A 19,949-nucleotide genomic window follows, 5' to 3' on the forward strand; every position below is an offset into this window, starting at 1 on the left:
TTGGGGTCCGCGCTGATAGCCGCGGCTTGCGCCCGTCTCTGGAGCTCCTTTATGTGCACTCTGAACCCCTCTCCTTGCGCACCAGGAAACAAAGAGGCAAGAAAAAGTGTTTTGCCTCTTTGGCAGCTCCAGATTCTTTCCTGGACTCCCTCCTGGCTACCTGTGGCATACTAACCCCCTTCAGGCTGTGTTCACACAGGCAACCCCAGTCCTCTCCCTGGGATCCGACCTTCAAAGCCCGAGCCTCAGCTCGCAGACCCCGCCCACCCCGGCGGGTGAGCAGACAAGCCTCTCGGGCTGGTGAGTGCTGGTCGGCACCGATCTTCTGTGCGGGAATCTCTCCTCTTTGCCCTCTGCACCCCTGTTGCTGTGCTCTCCTCCGTGGCTCTGAAGCTTCCCCCCCCCCGCCACCTGCTGTCTCCGCCCGCGAAGGGGCTTCCTAGTGTGTGGAAACCTTTCCTCCTTCACAGCTCCCTCCCAGAGGTCCAGGTCCCACTCCTGTTCTTTTGTGTCTGTTTTTTCTTTTTTCTTTTGCCATACCCAGGTAGGTGGGGAGTTTCTTGCCTTTTGAGAAGTCTGAGGTCTTCTGCCAGTATTCAGTAGATGTTCTGTAGGAATTGTTCCACATGTAGATGTATTTCTGATGTATTTGTGGGGAGGAAGGTGATCTCCACGTCTTACTCCTCTGCCATCTTGAAACTTCTCCCAAGATTTACTCATAACAGTTTTAAAATATACAGTATAGTAATAACTATGGTTGCCATGCTGTATATTGCATCCCTATGACCTGTTTATTTCATAACTGGAAGTTTGTACCTTTTGACTTCCTTTACCCATTTGGCCCCCCCTCCACTTCCTGCTTCTGACAACCACCAGTCTGTTTCCTGTATCACTGAGCCTTTTTTTAAAAAAAATGATTCCACATGTAAGTGAGATCATACGGTATTTGTCTTTCTCTGTGTGACTTATTTCACTTAGTATAATGCCTTTAAGGTCCATGCCTGTTGCAGATGGCAAGATTTCATTCTTTTTTATGGCTGAATAACATTTTATTGTACATATTTAGCACATTTTTTTAATCCATTCATCGATGGAGACTTAGGTTCTTTCCACATCTTGGCTATTGTAAATAATGCTGCAATGAACATGGGGTTGCACAGGTCTTTTCAGGTTAGTGTTTTCATTTTCTTCAGATAAATACCCAGAAGTGGAATTGCTGGATCATATGGTAGTCCTATTTTTAATTTTTTGAGGAACCTGCCTACTGTTTTCCATAGTGGCTGCACCAATCTTTTGCACCATTATGGTTTTGCTTTGCATTTCCTTGATGATTAATGATGTTGAACATCTTTTTTTTCATGTACCTGTTGGCCTTCACTGTGTTTTCTTTGGAAAAGGGTCTATTCAGGCATTTTTAAATTGGATTTTCTTTTGCTATTAAGTTGTATGATTTCTTTATATATTTTGAATATTAAGCCCTTATCAGATATATGATTTGCAAATATTTTCTCCCAGTCTAAACTTTCCTAGTTCTGTTATCAATATTTTGAGCAAGGACTATAATATATATATTTCTCAGCCTAATGCTTACCTAATCTTAGATGAATCAAGATATTTAATATTAGTCCTTCTGTTAACCAATTTATGGGAGTAAGGAAGCTAGAGGTTTTTCTTTTCATATGTATCATTACTTGAGGCATATGAAATATGTATGGTATATTTTCCCTAATATCTTTGATCATGCAGTGGATACTAAAGAGTCTATGAGCTTTAAAAAATGTTTGAGTGTATTTGAAAATAAGTTTCTTTGTGAAGTCTCTATGTGAATCTGTTTTCTGATATTTAACTGAAAAGTTTTCTTTTTAAAGAAATATTTTATTTATTTATTTATTTTTGGCTGCGTTGGGTCTTTGTTGCTGCTCGCGGGCTTTCTCTAGTTGCGGCGAGTGGGGGCTACTTTTTGTTGTGGTGTGCGGGTTTCTCATTGTGGTGACTTCTCTTGTTGCAGAGCATGGGCTCTAGGCACGCGGGCTCAGTAGTTGTGGCTTACGGGCTCTGGAGTGCAGGCTCAGTAGTTGAGGCGCACGGGCTTATTTGCTTCCGTAGAATGTTGGATCTTCCTGGACCAGGGCTCGAACCCGTACCTCCTGCATTGTTAGGCAGATTCTTAACTACTGTGCCACCAGGAAAGTCCTGAAGATTTTTCAGTTAGCAGATTTATTGTTCGTTGTAGCAGGTTAAAAACCTGTTTATTGTAGCAGATTAAAAATCTTCCAGAAGGTGCTCTTATGGTATTGTTATGAATGTTAACAACATTCTTTTTAGTTAATGCTCAGAAATGTTGCAAGAAATTAGAGACATGTAGGTTATGGAGACCTCTGTTACACGAGTTTGGAAAAACCTCAATTTTGATAATATGAAAGGCATCAGTTATGGTTCTACATCATGTTTGGGTTTTAAGGAATTCTGTGGCCTAATAAGATTCAGCTATATCTGGTCTGGAGCTCAAGACCGTTTAGAAAATGGTGACATCATTGTACAGATTCAGTAACTGGTTAATGTTGTTGCTAATTGAGCATGTCATTTTTTTTCTCTCCAAGTAAGGTCAAGACTTCAGCGTATGTCTGTCTAATGCTTTAAAGTATTAATAAGTATTTTAGTTTTACAGGGCATGTATCTAAGTCTCCCTTCAGAATTTCTACATTTTGTAATTTTGAAGACATTGTTAATTTCTCTTCTGTAGTTTTAAGATGACCTATAATAACATGACTATTTGTGAAGTCAATGCATTTTACTTTGAGAATGAGTAATGATGATTAAGTTATAAACAAGTGACTCCCAGGAAATACAAATGTTATTTGAAAATTATACTTTGCCTTTAGCTAGAATAAACTTTATCTCCAGTTTGGTTTTACTCTAAGGAGTATTGAAGTTTCTCCATGCTGTATTCATTTGACAAAAGGTCTAGGAACAGATTTCAGAATGATTTGCTACTTTCAGCCAGTGGTGATAGTTCACAGCACTTTTATCATTTATTGTTATTTCAGAAATGGTTGAAAACCTGCTTATAAAAGACGGTTCATCTATGATACCTGAGACAATTGATAGACTCTTCGCGGACATAGCAAATATCAACAGGGAGTCTATGGCTGAAATGCAGGACTCTCAGGTTGGTATTTTGTTTATAAGTTTTGATGATTTTGTTTATAAGTTTTGATGATTCACTGTTTTAATTAATGTATAAGTAAAAAAATAGACTTCATGATTAACATGAAATCTAAATACATGGAAATCAAGCCTAATGGCACATTTAGGGAAAATACTGTTTTAGAAACCAATGGAAAAATATGCCTCAAATTTAATATGTACTATTTAATCTGTCTAGGCTTCAGTTTTCTCATCTGTTAAAAGGAGCATAATAAAACCCACCTCCCAGTGTTGTTACGAATAGTAAACAAAATAACATATTTAAGGTCCTGGGTGCATAGCAGTTAGTCACTTAATAATAGTTCTTGGGCTTCTCTGGTGGCGCAGTGGTTAAGAATATGCCTGCCAACGCAGGCGACATGGGTTCGAGCCCTGGTCCTGGAAGATCCCACATGCCACGGAGCAACTAAGCCCGTGTGCCACAATAAGATAAGCCACTATGATGAGAAGCCTGCACACCACAACGAAGAGTAGCCCCTGCTCGCTGCAACTAGAGAAAGCCTGCGCACAGCAGTGAAGACCCAACACAGCCAATAAATAAAATTAATACATAAAAAAAAATAATAGTTCTCTTTTCCTTCCTTCTTCAGCAAAGTAAGAAACTACGTGGTACTTGGTAGCGGGGAACTCAGTTGAATATAAGGCTTCAGTGGTGCTTTTTTGGGGTTTTTTTTCTAGTGTTTAATTGGAGGTCTGTCACTTAATTTAGAAATTGCCTTGAGGTTCTGAAATACTTTTGGGAATGTTTACCTTGGGCAGATCCTTCCATTTTGGTGATTGCACACATGGAAAGGTGAGAATAAAGTTTGTTGTAAATACGTCTCATATATATATAACTTTATATATATAACTTTATATATAATTCATATGCCATATAATTTACCCATTTGAAGTGTACAATTCAGTGATTTTTAGTATTTCACAGAGTTGCGCACCCATCACCACAGTTAACTTTAGAACATTTTCATCACCTCCAAAAGAAACCTTGCACCCATTCACAGACACTCTCCATTTCCTCCTCTCTCCTCCAGCTCTAGGCAACCTCTAGTCTACTTTCCATCTCTGTGGATTTGCCTATCCTGGACATGTTATATAAATGGAATCATACAGTATGTGGTCTTTTGGGACTGACTTCTGTCACTTAGCATAATGTTTTCAAGGTTTTTCCATGTTGTGGCATGTATCTGTACTTCATTACTTTTATTTTTAATTCTAATTTCCATTTGAAAGCTTGAGTTTTATTTATTGATTGATTGGCTGCGTTGGGTCTTCATTGATGAGCGTGGGCTTTCTCTAGTTGTGGCGAGCGGGGGGCTACTCTTTGTTGCGGTGTGAAGGCTTCTCATTGCGGTGACTTCTCTAGTTGTAAAGCACGGGTTCTAGGCACGTGGGCTTCAGTAGTTGTGGCTCGTGGGCTCTAGAGCACAGGCTTAGTAGTTGTGGCACCTGGGATTAGTTGCTCTGCGGCATGTAGGATCTTCCCAGAGCAGGGCTCGAACCCATGTCCCCTGCATTGGCAGGCAGATTCTTAACCACTGCGCCACCAGGGAAGTCCCATGTACTGCATTACCTTTTATGGCTGATAATATTCCATTCTTCGGATATATCATGTTTTGTATATCCATTCATCTGTTGATGAACGTTTGGGTTGTTTACACCTTTTGGCTACTATGAATGATGCTGCTATGAACATTCATGTACAGGTTTTTATGTTTTTATTTCTCTTAGGTATATACCTAGGAGTGACATTGCTGGTCGTATGGTAACTCTGTTTAAATTTTGAGGAACTGCCAGATTGTTTTCCAAAGTGACTGTACCATTTTACATTCCCACCGGCAGCATATCAAATTGGGTCAAAAATTGACCCAGTTTTTCCACATCATCACCAATACTTATTATTAGCTTTTTGATTATAGCCATCCTAGTGAGTGTGAAGTAGTATCTCATTGTGTTTGTTTTATTTTTAATTGTGGTAAAGTATACATAATGTAAAATTTACCATCTTAACTATTTTTAAATGTAAAATTCAGTAGTATTGAGTACATTCACATCGTTTTGCAACCAATCTCCAGAACTCTTTTCATCTTGCAAAACTGAAATTCTATACCTATTAAACAACAACTCCCCATTCTCCCTTTCCCCCAGACCCTGGCAACCACAATTCTACTTTCTATCTCTATAAGTTTGACTACTCTTGGTACTTCATATAAGTGGAATCATACAGTATTTCTCACATTGTGACTGGCATATTTCACTCAGTATAATGTCCTCAGATTTATCCATGGTGTAGTATGTGTCAGAATTTCTGCCTTCTTTTTTTCCCCTCCCCCAGAATTTCTGTCCTTTTTAAGGCTTCATAATATTCCTTTATGTGTACATACCACATTTTGTTTATCTATATATCAGTCCATAGATACCTGAACTGCTTCCACCTTTTGGCTTTTGTGAATAATGCAGCTGTGAACATGGGTATAAAAGTATCTGTTCACGTCCTTGCTTTCAATTCTTTTGGGTGTATACCCAGAAGTGGAATTGCTGGATCATCTGGTAATTCTATTTTTTTTTTTTTTGAGCAACTGCCATACTGTTTACCATAGTGGCTGCACCATTTTAAATTCCCATCAGTAGTGCACAAGGGTTCCAGTTTCTCTGCATCCTTACCAACACTTATTTCTATTTTTTGATAGTAGTCATCCTAATGGGTGTGAGGTGGTATCTCATTGTGGTTAATTTGTTTCCCTGATGGCTGATGATGTTGAGCATCTTCTCATGTGCTTATTGGTCATTTGCATATTTTATTTGGAGAAATATCTATTAAGATCCTGTGCCAATTTTTAAACTGAGTTGTCTTTTTATTATGAGTAGTAGGAGTTCTTTATATATTCCAGATACAAGTCACTTATCAGATACGTGACTTGCAAAATATTTTCTCCCATTCTGTGAGTTATCTTTTCACTTTCTTGATTGTATTCTCTGAAGCAAAAAAGTTTAAAATTTTGTAAAAGTCTAACTTATCAAGTCTTTCTTTTATTGTTTATACTTTCGGTGTCATATCTAAGGAGGCTTTTCCTAACCCAAGGTCGTGAAGACTTACTGTTATGTTTTCTTCTGAGAGTTTTATAGTTTTAGTTCTTACCTTTAGGTTTATGATCCATTTTGAGTTTACTTTTGCATATCATATGAGGAAGGGATCCAAATTCATTCTTTTGCATGTAGATATCAAGCTGTCCCAGTATGTTTGTTGACTGTTCTTTCCCCATTAAATTTGTGTTAGTATCCTTATCAAAAATCAATTGACCATAAATATGAGGGTATATTTCTGGATTCTCAGGTCTATTCCATTGATCTATATGTCTGTCCTTATGCCAGTACTACACTCTCCTGATTATTGTAGCTTTGTAGAAAGTTTTGAAATTGGAAATGTGAGTCCTTTAACTTCGTTCTTCTCTTTCAAGATTCTTTTGACTATTCTGGGGTCCCTTGAATTTCCATATGAAATTTAGGATCTGCTAGCCAATTTCTGCAAAGAAGACAGCTGGAATTTTGATGGGTAGTGCATAAATCCATAGATCAATTTGGGGAGTATTGCCAACTTAACAATATTAAGTGTTCTAAGCCATAAAATGGCGTGTCTTTCCATTTATTGTTTAATTTTTCAGCGTTTTTAGTTTGGAGTGTAAGTTTTGTAGTTTTTTGTTAAATTTTCTACGTTTCATTTCTTTTGATGTTATCATAGATGTACTGTTTTCGTAATTTAATTTTCAGATTATTCATTGCTAATGTAATTGTTTTTCGTGTATTGATCTTGTATCCTGCAACCTTGTTAAATTTGTTAATTAGTTCTAAAGTTGTTAATGTATTTTTTTACATAGAAGTCTCTTTTTAGAATGCTCAACATCATTAATCATTAGAGAAATGCAAATCAAAACTACAATGAGATATCATCTCATACCGGTCAGAATGGCCATCATTAAAAAATCTATAAACAATAAATGCTGGAGAGGGTGTGGAGAAAAGGGAACCCTCTTGCACTGTTGGTGGGAATGTAAATTGATACAGCCACTATGGAGGTTCCTTAAAAAACTAAAAATAGAACTACCATATGACACAACAATCCCACTACTGGGCATATACCCTGAGAAAACCATAATTCAAAAAGACTCATGTACCACAATGTTCATTGCAGCTCTATTTACAATAGCCAGGACATGGAAGCAACCTAAGTGTCCATCAACAGATGAATGGATAAAGAAGATGTGGCACAGATATACAATGGAATATTACTCAGCCATAAAAAGAAAAGAAATTGAGTTATTTGTAGTGAGGTGGGTGGACCTAGAGTCTGTCATACGGAGTGAAGTAAGTCAGAAAGAGAAAAACAAATACCATATGGTAACACATATATATGGAATCTAAAAAAAAAAAAGTTCGTGAAGAACCTAGGAGCGAGACGGGAATAAAGTCGCAGACCTACTAGAGAATGGACTTGAAGATATGGGGAGGGGGAAGGGGAAGCTGGGACAAAGTGAGAGAGTGGCATGGACATATGTACACTACCGAATGTAAAATAGATAGCTAGTGGGAAGCAGCCACATAGCACAGGGAGAACAGCTCGATGCTTTGTGACCACCTAGAGGGGTGGGATAGGGAGGGTGGGAGGGAGGGAGAGGCAAGAGGGAAGAGATATGGGGACATGTGTATATGTATAACTGATTCACTTTGTTATAAAGCAGAAACTAACACACCATTGTAAAGCAATTATAATCCAATAAAGATGTTAAAAAAAGGAAGTCTCTTTTTAGATTATAACCTCTTTTTACTCTGTTAAGTTGTTAGTGAAAAGAGGTTATGAGGTTCAGAGTAAGAGTTTGGTCTTATTTTGCAAGAAGTTCTGTTTGGTTTTAGAAGTACCTTGAATTTTTCTTTCTAGAAAGCCTAATCATCATATTATTTACCTCTGTTTGCTGCATATATTTATTGTGTTTATCATTACACATTTATATAAACCTAGCACAAGTCTTGCCACATATTAGGTGCTCAGTATATATTAGCCGAATAAATCTGCATTTTGTGAATATGCAGTGTTTATAGTCAGAATTAATCTTACCCTTTCTTTCATTTTTTTGCAATGTCATTTTTTTAAAATTAAAAAGAATTTTATTGAAGTATAGTCGATTTATAATATTGTGTTAGTTTCAGGTGTACAGCAAAGTGATTCAGATATATGTTCTTTTTCAGATTCTTTTCCATTATAGATTATTACGATACACTGAATATAGTTCCCCGAGCTATACAGTTGGTCCTTGTTTACCTGTTTTATATACAGTAGTGTATATCTGTTAATCCCAAACTCCTAATTTATCCCTCCCCCACATTTCTTTTTTTCTAAATATTTATTTGTTTCTTTATTTTGGCTGTGCTGAATCTTGGTTGCAGCACTTGGGATCTTGGCTGCAGCATGTGGGATCTAGTTGCGGCATGCCGACTTCTTAGTTACAGCATGTGGACTCCTTAGTTGCGGCATGAATGCGGGATCTAGTTCCTTAACCAGGAATTGAACCCGGGCCACCTGCATTGGGAGCACAGAGTCTTACCCACTGGACCACCAGGGAAGCCCCATAAGTTTGTTTTCTGTCTGTGAGTCTATTTCTGTTTTGTAAATAAGTTCAGTTGTATCATTTTTTTTTTAGATTCCACAAATAGGTGATATCATATGATATTTGTCTTTCTATGTCTGACTTACTTCACATTATGCACATGGCATTATTTCATTCTTTTTTTTTTCCTTTGGCCATGCTGCATGGCTTGTGAGATCTCTGCTCCCTGACCAGGGATTGAACCCAGGCCATGGTAGTGAAAGCCTGGAGTCCTAACCACTAGGCAACCAGGGAGCTCTCTCTTTCTTTTTTATGGCTGAGTAACATTCCATTGTGTATGTATGTATGTATACATACACACACACACACACACACACACACACACACATATACCACATATTCTTTATCCATTCATCTGTTGATAGACATTTAGGTTGCCTCCATGCCTTGGCTATTGTAAATAGCACTGCTATGAGCATTGGGGTATATATATCTTTTTGAATTAGTTTTTTGTCTTCTCTGGATATATGCCCAGGAGTGACATTGCTGGATCATATGGTAGCTCTATTTTTGTTTTTTTAAGGAACTTCCATACTGTTCTCCATAGTGGCTGTATCAATTTACATTCCCACCAACAGTTTTCTCCACACTGTCTTTAGTATTTATTATTTGTAAACTTATTGATAACTTGTAGTTGCCATTCTGACTTGTATGAGATGATACCTCACTGTAGTTTTGATTTGCATTTATCTAATAGTGATGTTGAGCATCTTTTCATGTGCCTGTTGGCCATCTGTATGTTTTCTTTGGAGAAATGTCTATTTAGGTTTTCTTCCCAATTTATTTATTTTTTAAAAAATGTTTATTTTTTATTTATATATTTTTTAACATCTTTATTGGGGTATAATTGCTTTACAATGGTGTGTTAGTTTCTGGTTTATAAAAAAGTGAATGAGTTATACATATACATATGTCCCCATATCTCTTCCCTCTTGCATCTCCCTCCCTCCCACCCTCCCTATCCCACCCCTCTAGGTGGTCACAAAGCACCGAGTTGATCTCCCTGTGTGCCCAATTTTTGATTGGGTTGTTTTTTCGATACTGAGTTTTATGAGCTATTTGTATATTTTGGCAATTAAGCCCTTATCAGTTCCATAATTTGCACATATTTTCTTCCATTCTTTAGGTTGTCTTTTCATTTTGTTGATGGTTTTTTTTTTCTTTTGCTGTGGAAAAACTTTTAAGTTTAATTATGTCCCATTTGTTTATTTTTTAAAATTAATTTATTTTTGATTGTGTTGGTTCTTCATTGCTGCACGCGGGCCTTCTCTAGTTGCGGCGAGCAGGGACTACGCTTTATTGCGGTGCGCGTGCTTCTCATTGCGGTGGCTTCTCTTGTTGCTGAGCATGGGCTCTAGGCGTGTGGGCTTCAACAGATGTGGAACGCAGGCTCTAGAGCGCAGGCTCAGTAGTTGTGGCACATGGGCTTAGTTGCTCCGTGGCATGTGGGATTTTGCCGGACCAGGGCTCGAACCCGTGTCCCCTGCATTGGCAGGCGGATTCTTAATCACTGTGCCACCAGGGAAGTCCCTAATGTGTTTATTTTTGCTTCTATTTCTTTTGCCTTGGGAGACAGATCTGAGAAGATACTGCTATTATTTATGTCTGAGAATGTTTTGCCTATGTTCTCTTCTAGGAGTTTTATGGTGTCATGTCTTCTATTTAAGCATTTAAGCCATTTTGAGTTTATTTCTACATATGGTGTGAGGGAGTGTTCTAACTTCATGGATTTACATGCAGCTGTCCAGCTTTCCCAATACCAGTTGCTGAAGAGACTGTCTTTTCCCCATTGTATATTCTTGTCTCCTTTGTCTTTGTCATAGATTAATTGACCATAGGTACATGGGTTTATTTCTGGGCTCTCTATTGTGTTCCATTGATCTATATGTCTATTCTTGTGCCAATGTGACCACTATTTTAAATGGATGAATAATATTCCTTCTAGTGGATTTAGCGTATTTTTTCTGTGTATTTCTTTATTATTGGACATGTATGTTGTTCTTAACTTTTCACTATTGTAAATAATGATTTATGGAACACTATTCAGTGCAGAGGTTATCCCCTCCATATTTTGGATTATTTCCAAAGGATAGAGTCTCAGAAAAGCAATTACTATGTCAAAAGATACGAACATCACAAGCACTGACACTGAAACTGTGATTAAAAATCTTCCAACAAATAAAAGTCCAGGACCAGATGGCTTCACAGGCAAATTCTATGAAACGTTTAGAGAAGAGCTAACACTTATCCTTCTCAAACCCTTCCAAAATATAGCAGAGGGAGGAACACTCCCAAGCTCATTATACGAGATCACCATCACCCTGATACCAAAACCAGACAAAGATGTCACAAAAAAAGAAAACTACAGGCCAATATCACTGATGAACATAGATGCAAAAATCCTCAACAAAATATTAGCAAACAGAATCCAGCAGCACATTAAAAGGATCTTACACCACGATCAAGTGGGGTTTATCCCAGGAATGCAAGGATTCTTCAATATATGCAAATCAGTCAATGTGATACACCATATTAACAACTTGAAGGAGAAAAAGCATATGGTCATCTCAGTAGATGCAGAGAAAGCTTTTGACAAAATTCAACAACCATTTATGATAAAAACCCTCCAGAAAGTAGGCATAGAGGGAACTTACCTCAACATAATAAAGGCCATATATGACAGACCCACAGCCTACATCGTGCTCAACGGTGAAAAACTGAAACCATTTCCACTAAGATCAGGAAAAAGACAAGGTTGCCCATTCTCACCACTATTATTCAACATAGTTTTGGAAGTTGTAGCCATAGAAATCAGAGAAGAAAAAGAAATAAAAGGAATCCAAATCAGAAAAGAAGAAGTAAAGCTGTCACTGTTTGCAGATGACATGATACTATACATAGAGAATCCTAAAGATGCTACCAGAAAACCACTAGAGCTAATCAATGAATTTGGTAAAGTAGCAGGAAACAAAATTAATGCACAGAAATCTCTTGCATTCCTATACACGAATGATGAAATATCTGAAAGTGAAATTAAGAAAACACTCCCATTTACCACTGCAACAAAAAGAATAAAATACCTAGGAATAAACCTACCTAAGGAGACAAAAGACCTGTATGCAGAAAATTATAAGACACTGATGAAAGAAATTAAAGATGATACTAATAGATGGAGAGATATACCATGTTCTTGGATTGGAAGAATCAACATTGTGAAAATGACTCTACTACCCAAAGCAATCGACAGATTCAATGCAATCCCTATCAAACTACCACTGGCATTTTTCATATAACTAGAACAAAAAATCTCACAATTTGTAGGGAAACACAAAAGACCCTGAATAGCCAAAGCAATCTTGAGAAAGAAAAACGGAGCTGGAGGAATCAGGCTCCCTGACTTCAGACTATACTACAAAGCTACAGTAATCAAGACAATATGGCACTGGTACAAAAACAGAAATATAGATGAATGGAACAGGATAGAAAGCCCAGAGATAAACCCATGAACATATGGTCACCTTATCTTTGATAAAGGAGGCAAGAATATACAATGGAGAAAAGACAGCCTCTTCAGTAAGTGGTGCTGGGAAACTGGATAGCTACATGTAAAAGAATGAAATTTCAACAGTCCCTAACACCATACACAAAAATAAGCTCAAAAAGGATTAAAGACCTAAATGTAAGGCCAGAAACTATCAAACTCTTAGAGGAAAACATAGGCAGAACACTCTATGATATAAATCACAGCAAGATCCTTTATGACCCAGCTCCTAGAGCAATGGAAGTAAAAACAAATAAACCAAGGGGACCTAATGAAACTTAAAAGCTTTTGCACAGCAAAGGAAACCATAAACAAGGTGAAAAGACAACCTTGAGAATGGGAGAAGATATTTGCAAATGAAGCAACTGACAAAGGATTAATGTCCACAATTTACAAGAGCTCATGCAGCTCAATATCAAAAAAACAAAGAATCCAATCCAAAAGTGGGCAGAAGACCTAAGTAGACATTTCTCCAAAGAAGATACACAGATTGCCAACAAACACGTGAAAGAATGCTCAACATCATTAATCATTAGAGAAATGCAAATCAAAACTACAATGAGGGGCTTCCCTGGTGTTGCAGTGGGTGGGAATCTGCCTGCTAATGCAGGGGACATGGGTTTGATCCCTGCCCCAGGAAGATTCCCACATGCCACAGAGCAACTAAGGCTGTGTGCCACAACTACTGAGACTGTTCTCTAGAGCCCATGCTCTGTAACAAGAGAAGCCACGACAATGAGAAGCCCACACACCACTCGCTGCAACTAGAGAAAGCCCATGCACAGAACGAAGACCCGACACAGCCAAAAACAAAAACAAATACAAATAAATAAATTAATTAAAAAACAAAAAACTACAATGCAATATCATCTCACACCGGTCAGAATGGCCATCATCAAAAAATCTACAAACAATAAATGCTGGAGAGGGTGTGGAGAAAAGGGAACCCTCTTGCACTGTTGGTTGGAATGTAAATTGATACAGCCACTATGGAGAACAGTATGGAGGTTCCTTAAAAAACTAAAAATAGCACTGCCATACAACCCAGCAATCCCACTACTGGGCATATACCCTGAGAAAACTATAATTCAAAAAGAGTCATGTACCACAATGTTCATTGCACATTGTGCAATGTGCATTGCACATTGTGCATGTTCACTGGGAGAAAGTGAGAGAGTGGTAGTGTATATATGGACATATGTACACTACCAAATGTAAAATAAATAGCTAGTGAGAATCAGTCACATAGCACGGGGAGATCAGCTTGGTGCTATATGACCAGCTAGAAGGGTGGGAGGGAGGGAGGCGCAAGAGGGAAGAGATATCGGCACATATGTACATGTATAACTGTTTCACTTTGTAATAAAGCAGAAAGTAACACACCATTGTAAAGCAATTATACTCCAATAAAAATGTTAGAAAAAAAAAGGTATGAACATTTTTTGGCTCATGTTGTGAAATTGCTTTCCAAAATACCCAAAGTGGCAGCTTTAAGCTGTTTTACTGTGCATGTTTATTTTTCCACCTAAATACCATTTGTTCCTCTGGGAAATTTTAAGTCAAATATTAACTCCATGTGCTTCTGATGAAACAAATCAAATAATATTTCATATGAAAGTCATCATTAGGTCAACTGTGGCGTGGGGATACTGTGTGAGAGAGATGGAGATGAGCATAATAATTAGCTGCAGAATAGTAGTGAAATGATGGCCATGCTACATAAATAATCCATTTAAAGGGAAGCTCATCAGGGAAATGAATTGTAGGGGGAAAAAGTGGTCTTGAGGAAATAAACTAAAATACAATTGTGCACCGTTATTGTACACAAACTGAGTTTAATTTTTTTCCAGTTATTCCTTTTAGTCATATTACTACCAATATGTTTATGATAAGATAATGGTATATAGCTTCTATCATAGTCACTATAGCACACCAGAAGATTTAGACCAGAGCTATGGCATATTGATCTGAGGCAATAGTAGCACCCAGGACCAACTGTTGGCCTTCAGAGATCTCTTGCCAGAAACCAATCTACTGCAAATTTTATTCCTGAGATACTATGAGCTTGATTTATTTTTCCGTCCAGTTGACTGTGTTCCATCTGATAGATAAAACCAGAAGAAGCTACTAGAATCTTTGCCCCCATAATCCCTAGAACAGAACATAATAAAACAATAAATCTTATTATTTTAATATGTATTCTTTATTTAGCACTTTGGCAGGTAGTATAAGTGCTACATAAATTGAGTGAGATATGATCTTTGATTTCAGGGAGTCTAGTTGGGAAATGAGAGTAACAATAAAAACAAAGAATAAATGATACACAGTAGCATAGTTAATTGCTCAATTATGTAAAACTTAGTTAATATAGGAATTCAAAGAAGAGAGAGACTGATGAAGACTGTAATGGTTGCTGAAAACTTTATGTATGTTCTTGGTGCGGGTGAATTTGGATTTGAGTTACATAAAGATCATGGGAGGAGGTATATCAGGTGAAGCCAACAGTATGAATAAAGGTACGCAGGAATGAACAAGTTGTGTTCATGGGACAATAAGATAATTATTCTGTGGGTAAGTTTTTGGGAGAAAAGTTAAAATGGGACTAGATTATGGAGGACCTGTAAATGACCCACAGTAGTCACATAAACGTGAAACATGCACGAAAGAAAATATTATTGGAGGTGGACAGTATTTTAAGTGGCTAAGAAAATGTTTCTGTTGTACAGATTGAAGAAATGGCAGTAAACCTGTGGAACTGGGCAATTATCAAGAAAGGAGCTTTGGGTTTAAGTGAAGAGCAGAGCGCTAAATGTACGTATATGTTTTGTGACTCATATTATGAGGAGTATTCTTATTATACATGAGATTGTGTTCCTGCAGTTTAAATAATATTTTGACCTGTTCTTAGATGCAGATTTGTTAAAAGAAAACTAAACAAAACAACCCATAAGCAGTGGTTTCCAAGCAAACCCTGCCTTGGTTTTGTGGTTTTTCAGAGCTTAGCTCCTTATTAATAGAAATTTAAAAGCGTAACTGCAAGAAATAGTCTGCTGGTGAAAAATGAGGCAGGAAAATGAGAACTTGAAAAATTTCAAAGGACGTGGATTATTTCCTTGGAGGAGAGATGATCAGAATCTTCAGGATTCTGAAGAACCATCAAATAGTAGTTTTTCCTCTCCATTAATTAATAAAATAATGAAAAATGTTGCTATGTGAGGAATTCAGATTAAAAAGTCTGTAAAGAATAGTGTCTTCATGAGGTGGGTTAATGAACATTGGACTGAGTTACTGAGAAAAATTATAGAAGTTTTTTGTGAGAGCAAACAAGAATAATAACAACAAAACAAAACCCCAAAACCATATTCAGCTGCTTAGATGTGTTAAATGTGATCTACTGTCTGGCAGAGTTTGAGTGCTTTAGCTAAATGGGCAGGGTCTAGTGTGCTGACAGTTAACTGATTTCCATCAAGGATAGGGACAGTTAATGCATTTATGGAAAGTATATGTCCCATTATAAAGGATACATTGAGGCAACAAACCAAGAGGTGAATCTCTGGAGTGCTTGGCTTGTAGACAAATGAATTTTGTCTGTATGCAACAAATAGAATTTAATACTAAGTATTTATCTTTATGAATATAAACCAAACTGTATACGACTTCAGTGTATGTATAGGGTAATTAGTGGTTGATACAGTCAATAATATACTGACTTTTTAGCCCACTCCTCTATTAGGATGTTTAGAGAACAGTTCTGTCTCTTTAACTCTCAGATAAATGTTGATATCATTGCTCCTAGAAGCCTTAGATCTTATAGTTGTGAGGAGGGAAGAGTTGGAAATTCGTCTGTGGGAGAAATTTAGTACACAGGTGAACTGTGCGATGTTAAAATGCTTTAATTCTAAACTTCTTGCATTCCGCATATCAAGGAACATTGCTCTGGCTGTTTTTCACTGCTTGTCAAATAGTGGGGATTTGGTAGATGAAGTGGGAGCTGCAGCCCTAGGACCGACCTTTCCTAATGTACTTACTCTGTATGTAGCAGTTCTTAGATATTTGGGTGCTTATTACGTGTATAATACTTTTAAGATACAGTGGAAAACAGGGTGTAGTGCAGGAAGCCTCTGATTTTAAAAAGTTTTATTCTCAAAATCTGTTGATTGGAAGATACTTTGTCTCAAAAACAAATTCAGTGTGCCTGGATTGTGTTGTGGTCAAAACGTCATTAAGATTTATGCACTACAATTTATTATTATTGGGAAGAATTATGGAACAATGAACAGAAATAGGAAAGGCAGAAGTAGAAGAATGACTCTTAAACTTTAGTTTTAGACCTGTTGTATTTGAGGTGACAATAAGGTTGGAGATGTGAGACTGGAGCTTGTGAGAAAGGTCGGGCTGCCTGTAGATTTGATGGTTATTCACATGGAGATGACTGTTGAAGCCACAAGAATTGTTGAGTTCTCTGAGGGAGAAAATAAAGAGCAGTGGTTCTTAGATACTGGTATAAATGAGAGTAACCTGTGGAGCCTTTTAAAATACAGATGCCCAGGCTCCACCATTGGAGGTTTTGATCTGGGGGGTTTAGGATGAAACCTGGGCATGTCTGTAATTTGAAAAAATTTCTCAGGAATTCTCATGCATACCAAATATTAAGAACCAATGGTGTTGAGAGAACAGAGTACTGAGATTTTAACCTTAATTCTTCCAGTTACGGACTGGGAAGAAAAAGAGCAAGGATAGGATACCACAAGTAACAGTCAAAATATTCTAGAGGAGACTCGCTACCCACTTATTGAGTACATACTGTCTCTCTCTTTTTTTTTTTTTTCTGGTACGCGGGCCTCTCACTGCTGCGGCCTCTCCCGTTGCGGAGCACAGGCTCTGGACGCGCAGGCTCAGCGGCCATGGCTCGCGAGCCCAGCCACTCCGCGGTATGTGGGATCTTCCCGGACCGGGGCACGAACCCGTGTCCCCTGCATCGGCAAGCGGACTCTTAACCACTGCGCCACCAGGGAAGCCCGAGTACATAATCTTTTATAGGGTTGTCAAACCATGTTATGGCAGGCAGTAGGTGAAAGGGACAAGGTAAGACTCCAGGGCAAAAATACCAGGCATATATTATGCTTGAGGATTTAGGAAGGAATGGGTTAAAGCTAAATAAACAGTAAAAATAAAGAATTCACAAATGCCAGAGGATGCAAATTTATATGTTGTTTAAAGTCAATTCAAATACCAAGCTGTGGGCACTGATGGAGCAGAGTAAGGCAGATGCAAGGAGTCAGTCAGCAAGCACCTAACCAAGATGTTTATAGTATAGAGGGGCCAAGAAGAGGCTGATGAGAAGACAAGGGTAGAGCAACAGCAACAAAGACAACATCTTTATACTGAAGTAGCATTCTGTCTGAGCCTCAGGTGCCTTTGGCCTGAAGGCTTTATTGGTGATAACTATACACAGCTGGATCAAGAATGTGGGGCTGGAGCAAAGTTCTTAGACTAAGACATTTCCCACAGAGGGACACTGCTCAATGCTGAACCAGGATAGAGTGAGGCATAGGAAGTAGTATTTTTCAAAAAGGTTATTATGATCATTGTGAAATGTAGCTGTGAAGTCAGGGAAGGTGATCTTTGGGAGTGCAGCTTTAGTAAAGTGGTAAAGATGCAAAACAGATTGCAGGGCATTAAGGAGACGAGGGAGTAGCAATAAAACATAGTAGCTCATTCAGTTCAAGAAGTTTGACAATGGGAGGAAGAGGAGAAATGGGAGGGAAGCTTGAAGCACAGTGGGGTTAGTTGAAGTTTTTCAAGGAAGGGAGATGGATATATTTGAAGGTAGAGGGAAAGGAGTAAATTGAGACGGAAGCACTGAAGATATCTTTGGAGAGGGAAAATAATTGAGATCAGGGTCCTTGAGAGTACAGAAGAATTAGTAAACTTTGAAAACAATAAAGGAAACATTTTCAAAACTGGAAATGTGGGTTTCCCTGGTGGCGCAGTGGTTGGGAGTCCGCCTGCCGATGCGGGGGGCGTGGGTTTGTGCCCCGGTCCGGGAGGATCCCGCGTGCCGTGGAGCGGCTGGGCCCGTGGGCCGTGGCTGCTGGGCCTGCGCGTCCGGAGCCTGTGCTCCGTGGCGGGAGGGGCCGCAGCGGTGAGAGGCCCGCGTACCTCAGAAAAACAAAACAAAACAAAACTGGAAATGCAGGACAATGTAAATATATGTTTAGAAATTATTTTACTGAAAGTTTTTTTTCCCAGAAACAAATTAAATTTGTTGAGGGATGAATAAATTTTACATTTTGTAATGTTAATAAAAATTTGACTACATGGGGCTTCCCTGGTGGCGCAGTGGTTGAGAGTCTGCCTGCTGATGCAGGGGACACGTGTTCGTGCCCTGGTCCGGGAAGATCCCATATGCCGCGGAGCGGCTGGGCCTATGAGCCATGGCCGCTGAGCCTGCACGTCTGGAGCCTGTGCTCCACAACGCGACAGGCCACAACAGTGAGAGGCCCGCGTACCGCAAAAAAAAAAAAAAAAAAAAAAATTTGACTACTTCAATTACCTGTAATTTAAGCTGGGCAAATCTTCTCTTTTTCATTGGAATATTAATTAAAAATGGTGTTAGCATAAGTAGAATGGCTGCTGAGATTTAATAACATCAAGACAACTAGTTCAGTTATATGTGAAGTCATCTTTAATAAATTGGGTATGTTTTATGATGAAAGAAACCACACAACTAAAGAGGTTACAATTATTCAAACTTTCCTATTTTCAGGGTAAATGAACTGTGTAATGACGATACCTGTATTTTCTAAGTTATGCTTCAAGAACTTTTACCTCATCTGCAGAAAATAATATATTTAGACCGTTTCACATTTTAGGAGAATAATCTTAAACTATTCTGATGTTCAGGAATTTTGTCAGATGTTGAATAGCTTTAGATTCCAATTCTACTTAGAATTATTTTGCTGCCAGCATGGTACATACAAGAGCATCATGTGAGTCTTTGGGATTTAAGACAGGCAGAAATTAAAATTTGAAAATTAGATATCTGTCTGACTAAAGCATTAAGCCCATGATTCATTTGGTAGTTTTCAGGTCATTTACTTTTGATAATTGATTTTTTAAAAAGACCTTTAAAGTTCTTATTTTTAACAACAAAAGTGGTTTCACTTCACTCCTCTTTTCTCTTTATATGTGTATATAAAAGGGGAATGAATGTTTTGTGTTTATGGGTATCTAATTACTGTTTTGCAGTACGGCACGTTGCTTGCAAGTTGATGTGTATGTGTGAAGGCTCAGCTGCTTCAGAAGAAGCTATTCAAAGACAAATTTTGGTAAGTCCTAATTAAATCAGGAGAAAGTGCAGATTCAGTGAGAGAGTCATTATTCCTGTGTAGATGGTTGAAGTTAGTGTAAACCTGGAAGGGGGTTATATCCTTTAGTTCTGGCAATGTTACTTTTATAATAATTATATCTATTACAATTAAAGGTCTCAGCAGTACTGTAGTTGTTATTACAGTGATTTAGTGGACTAAATATTGAACTTA

General features: G+C 38.1%; 1 protein-coding gene across 1 annotated transcript in view; it reads left to right on the plus strand.

Moving 5' to 3' along the window:
• TEX11 (testis expressed 11) overlaps positions 1-19,949 on the plus strand; it is a 348,927-nt gene that overhangs the window by 20,946 nt on the left and 308,032 nt on the right. The window contains exons 2-4 of the mRNA XM_060003090.1: positions 3,048-3,169; positions 15,132-15,216; positions 19,657-19,736. Of these exons, the coding sequence (XP_059859073.1) occupies positions 3,048-3,169; positions 15,132-15,216; positions 19,657-19,736 (287 nt within the window). The remainder of the gene's footprint in view (positions 1-3,047; positions 3,170-15,131; positions 15,217-19,656; positions 19,737-19,949) is intronic.

Source organism: Delphinus delphis, chromosome X (assembly GCF_949987515.2).
Source record: "Delphinus delphis chromosome X, mDelDel1.2, whole genome shotgun sequence".
Classification (NCBI taxonomy): domain Eukaryota; kingdom Metazoa; phylum Chordata; class Mammalia; order Artiodactyla; family Delphinidae; genus Delphinus; species Delphinus delphis.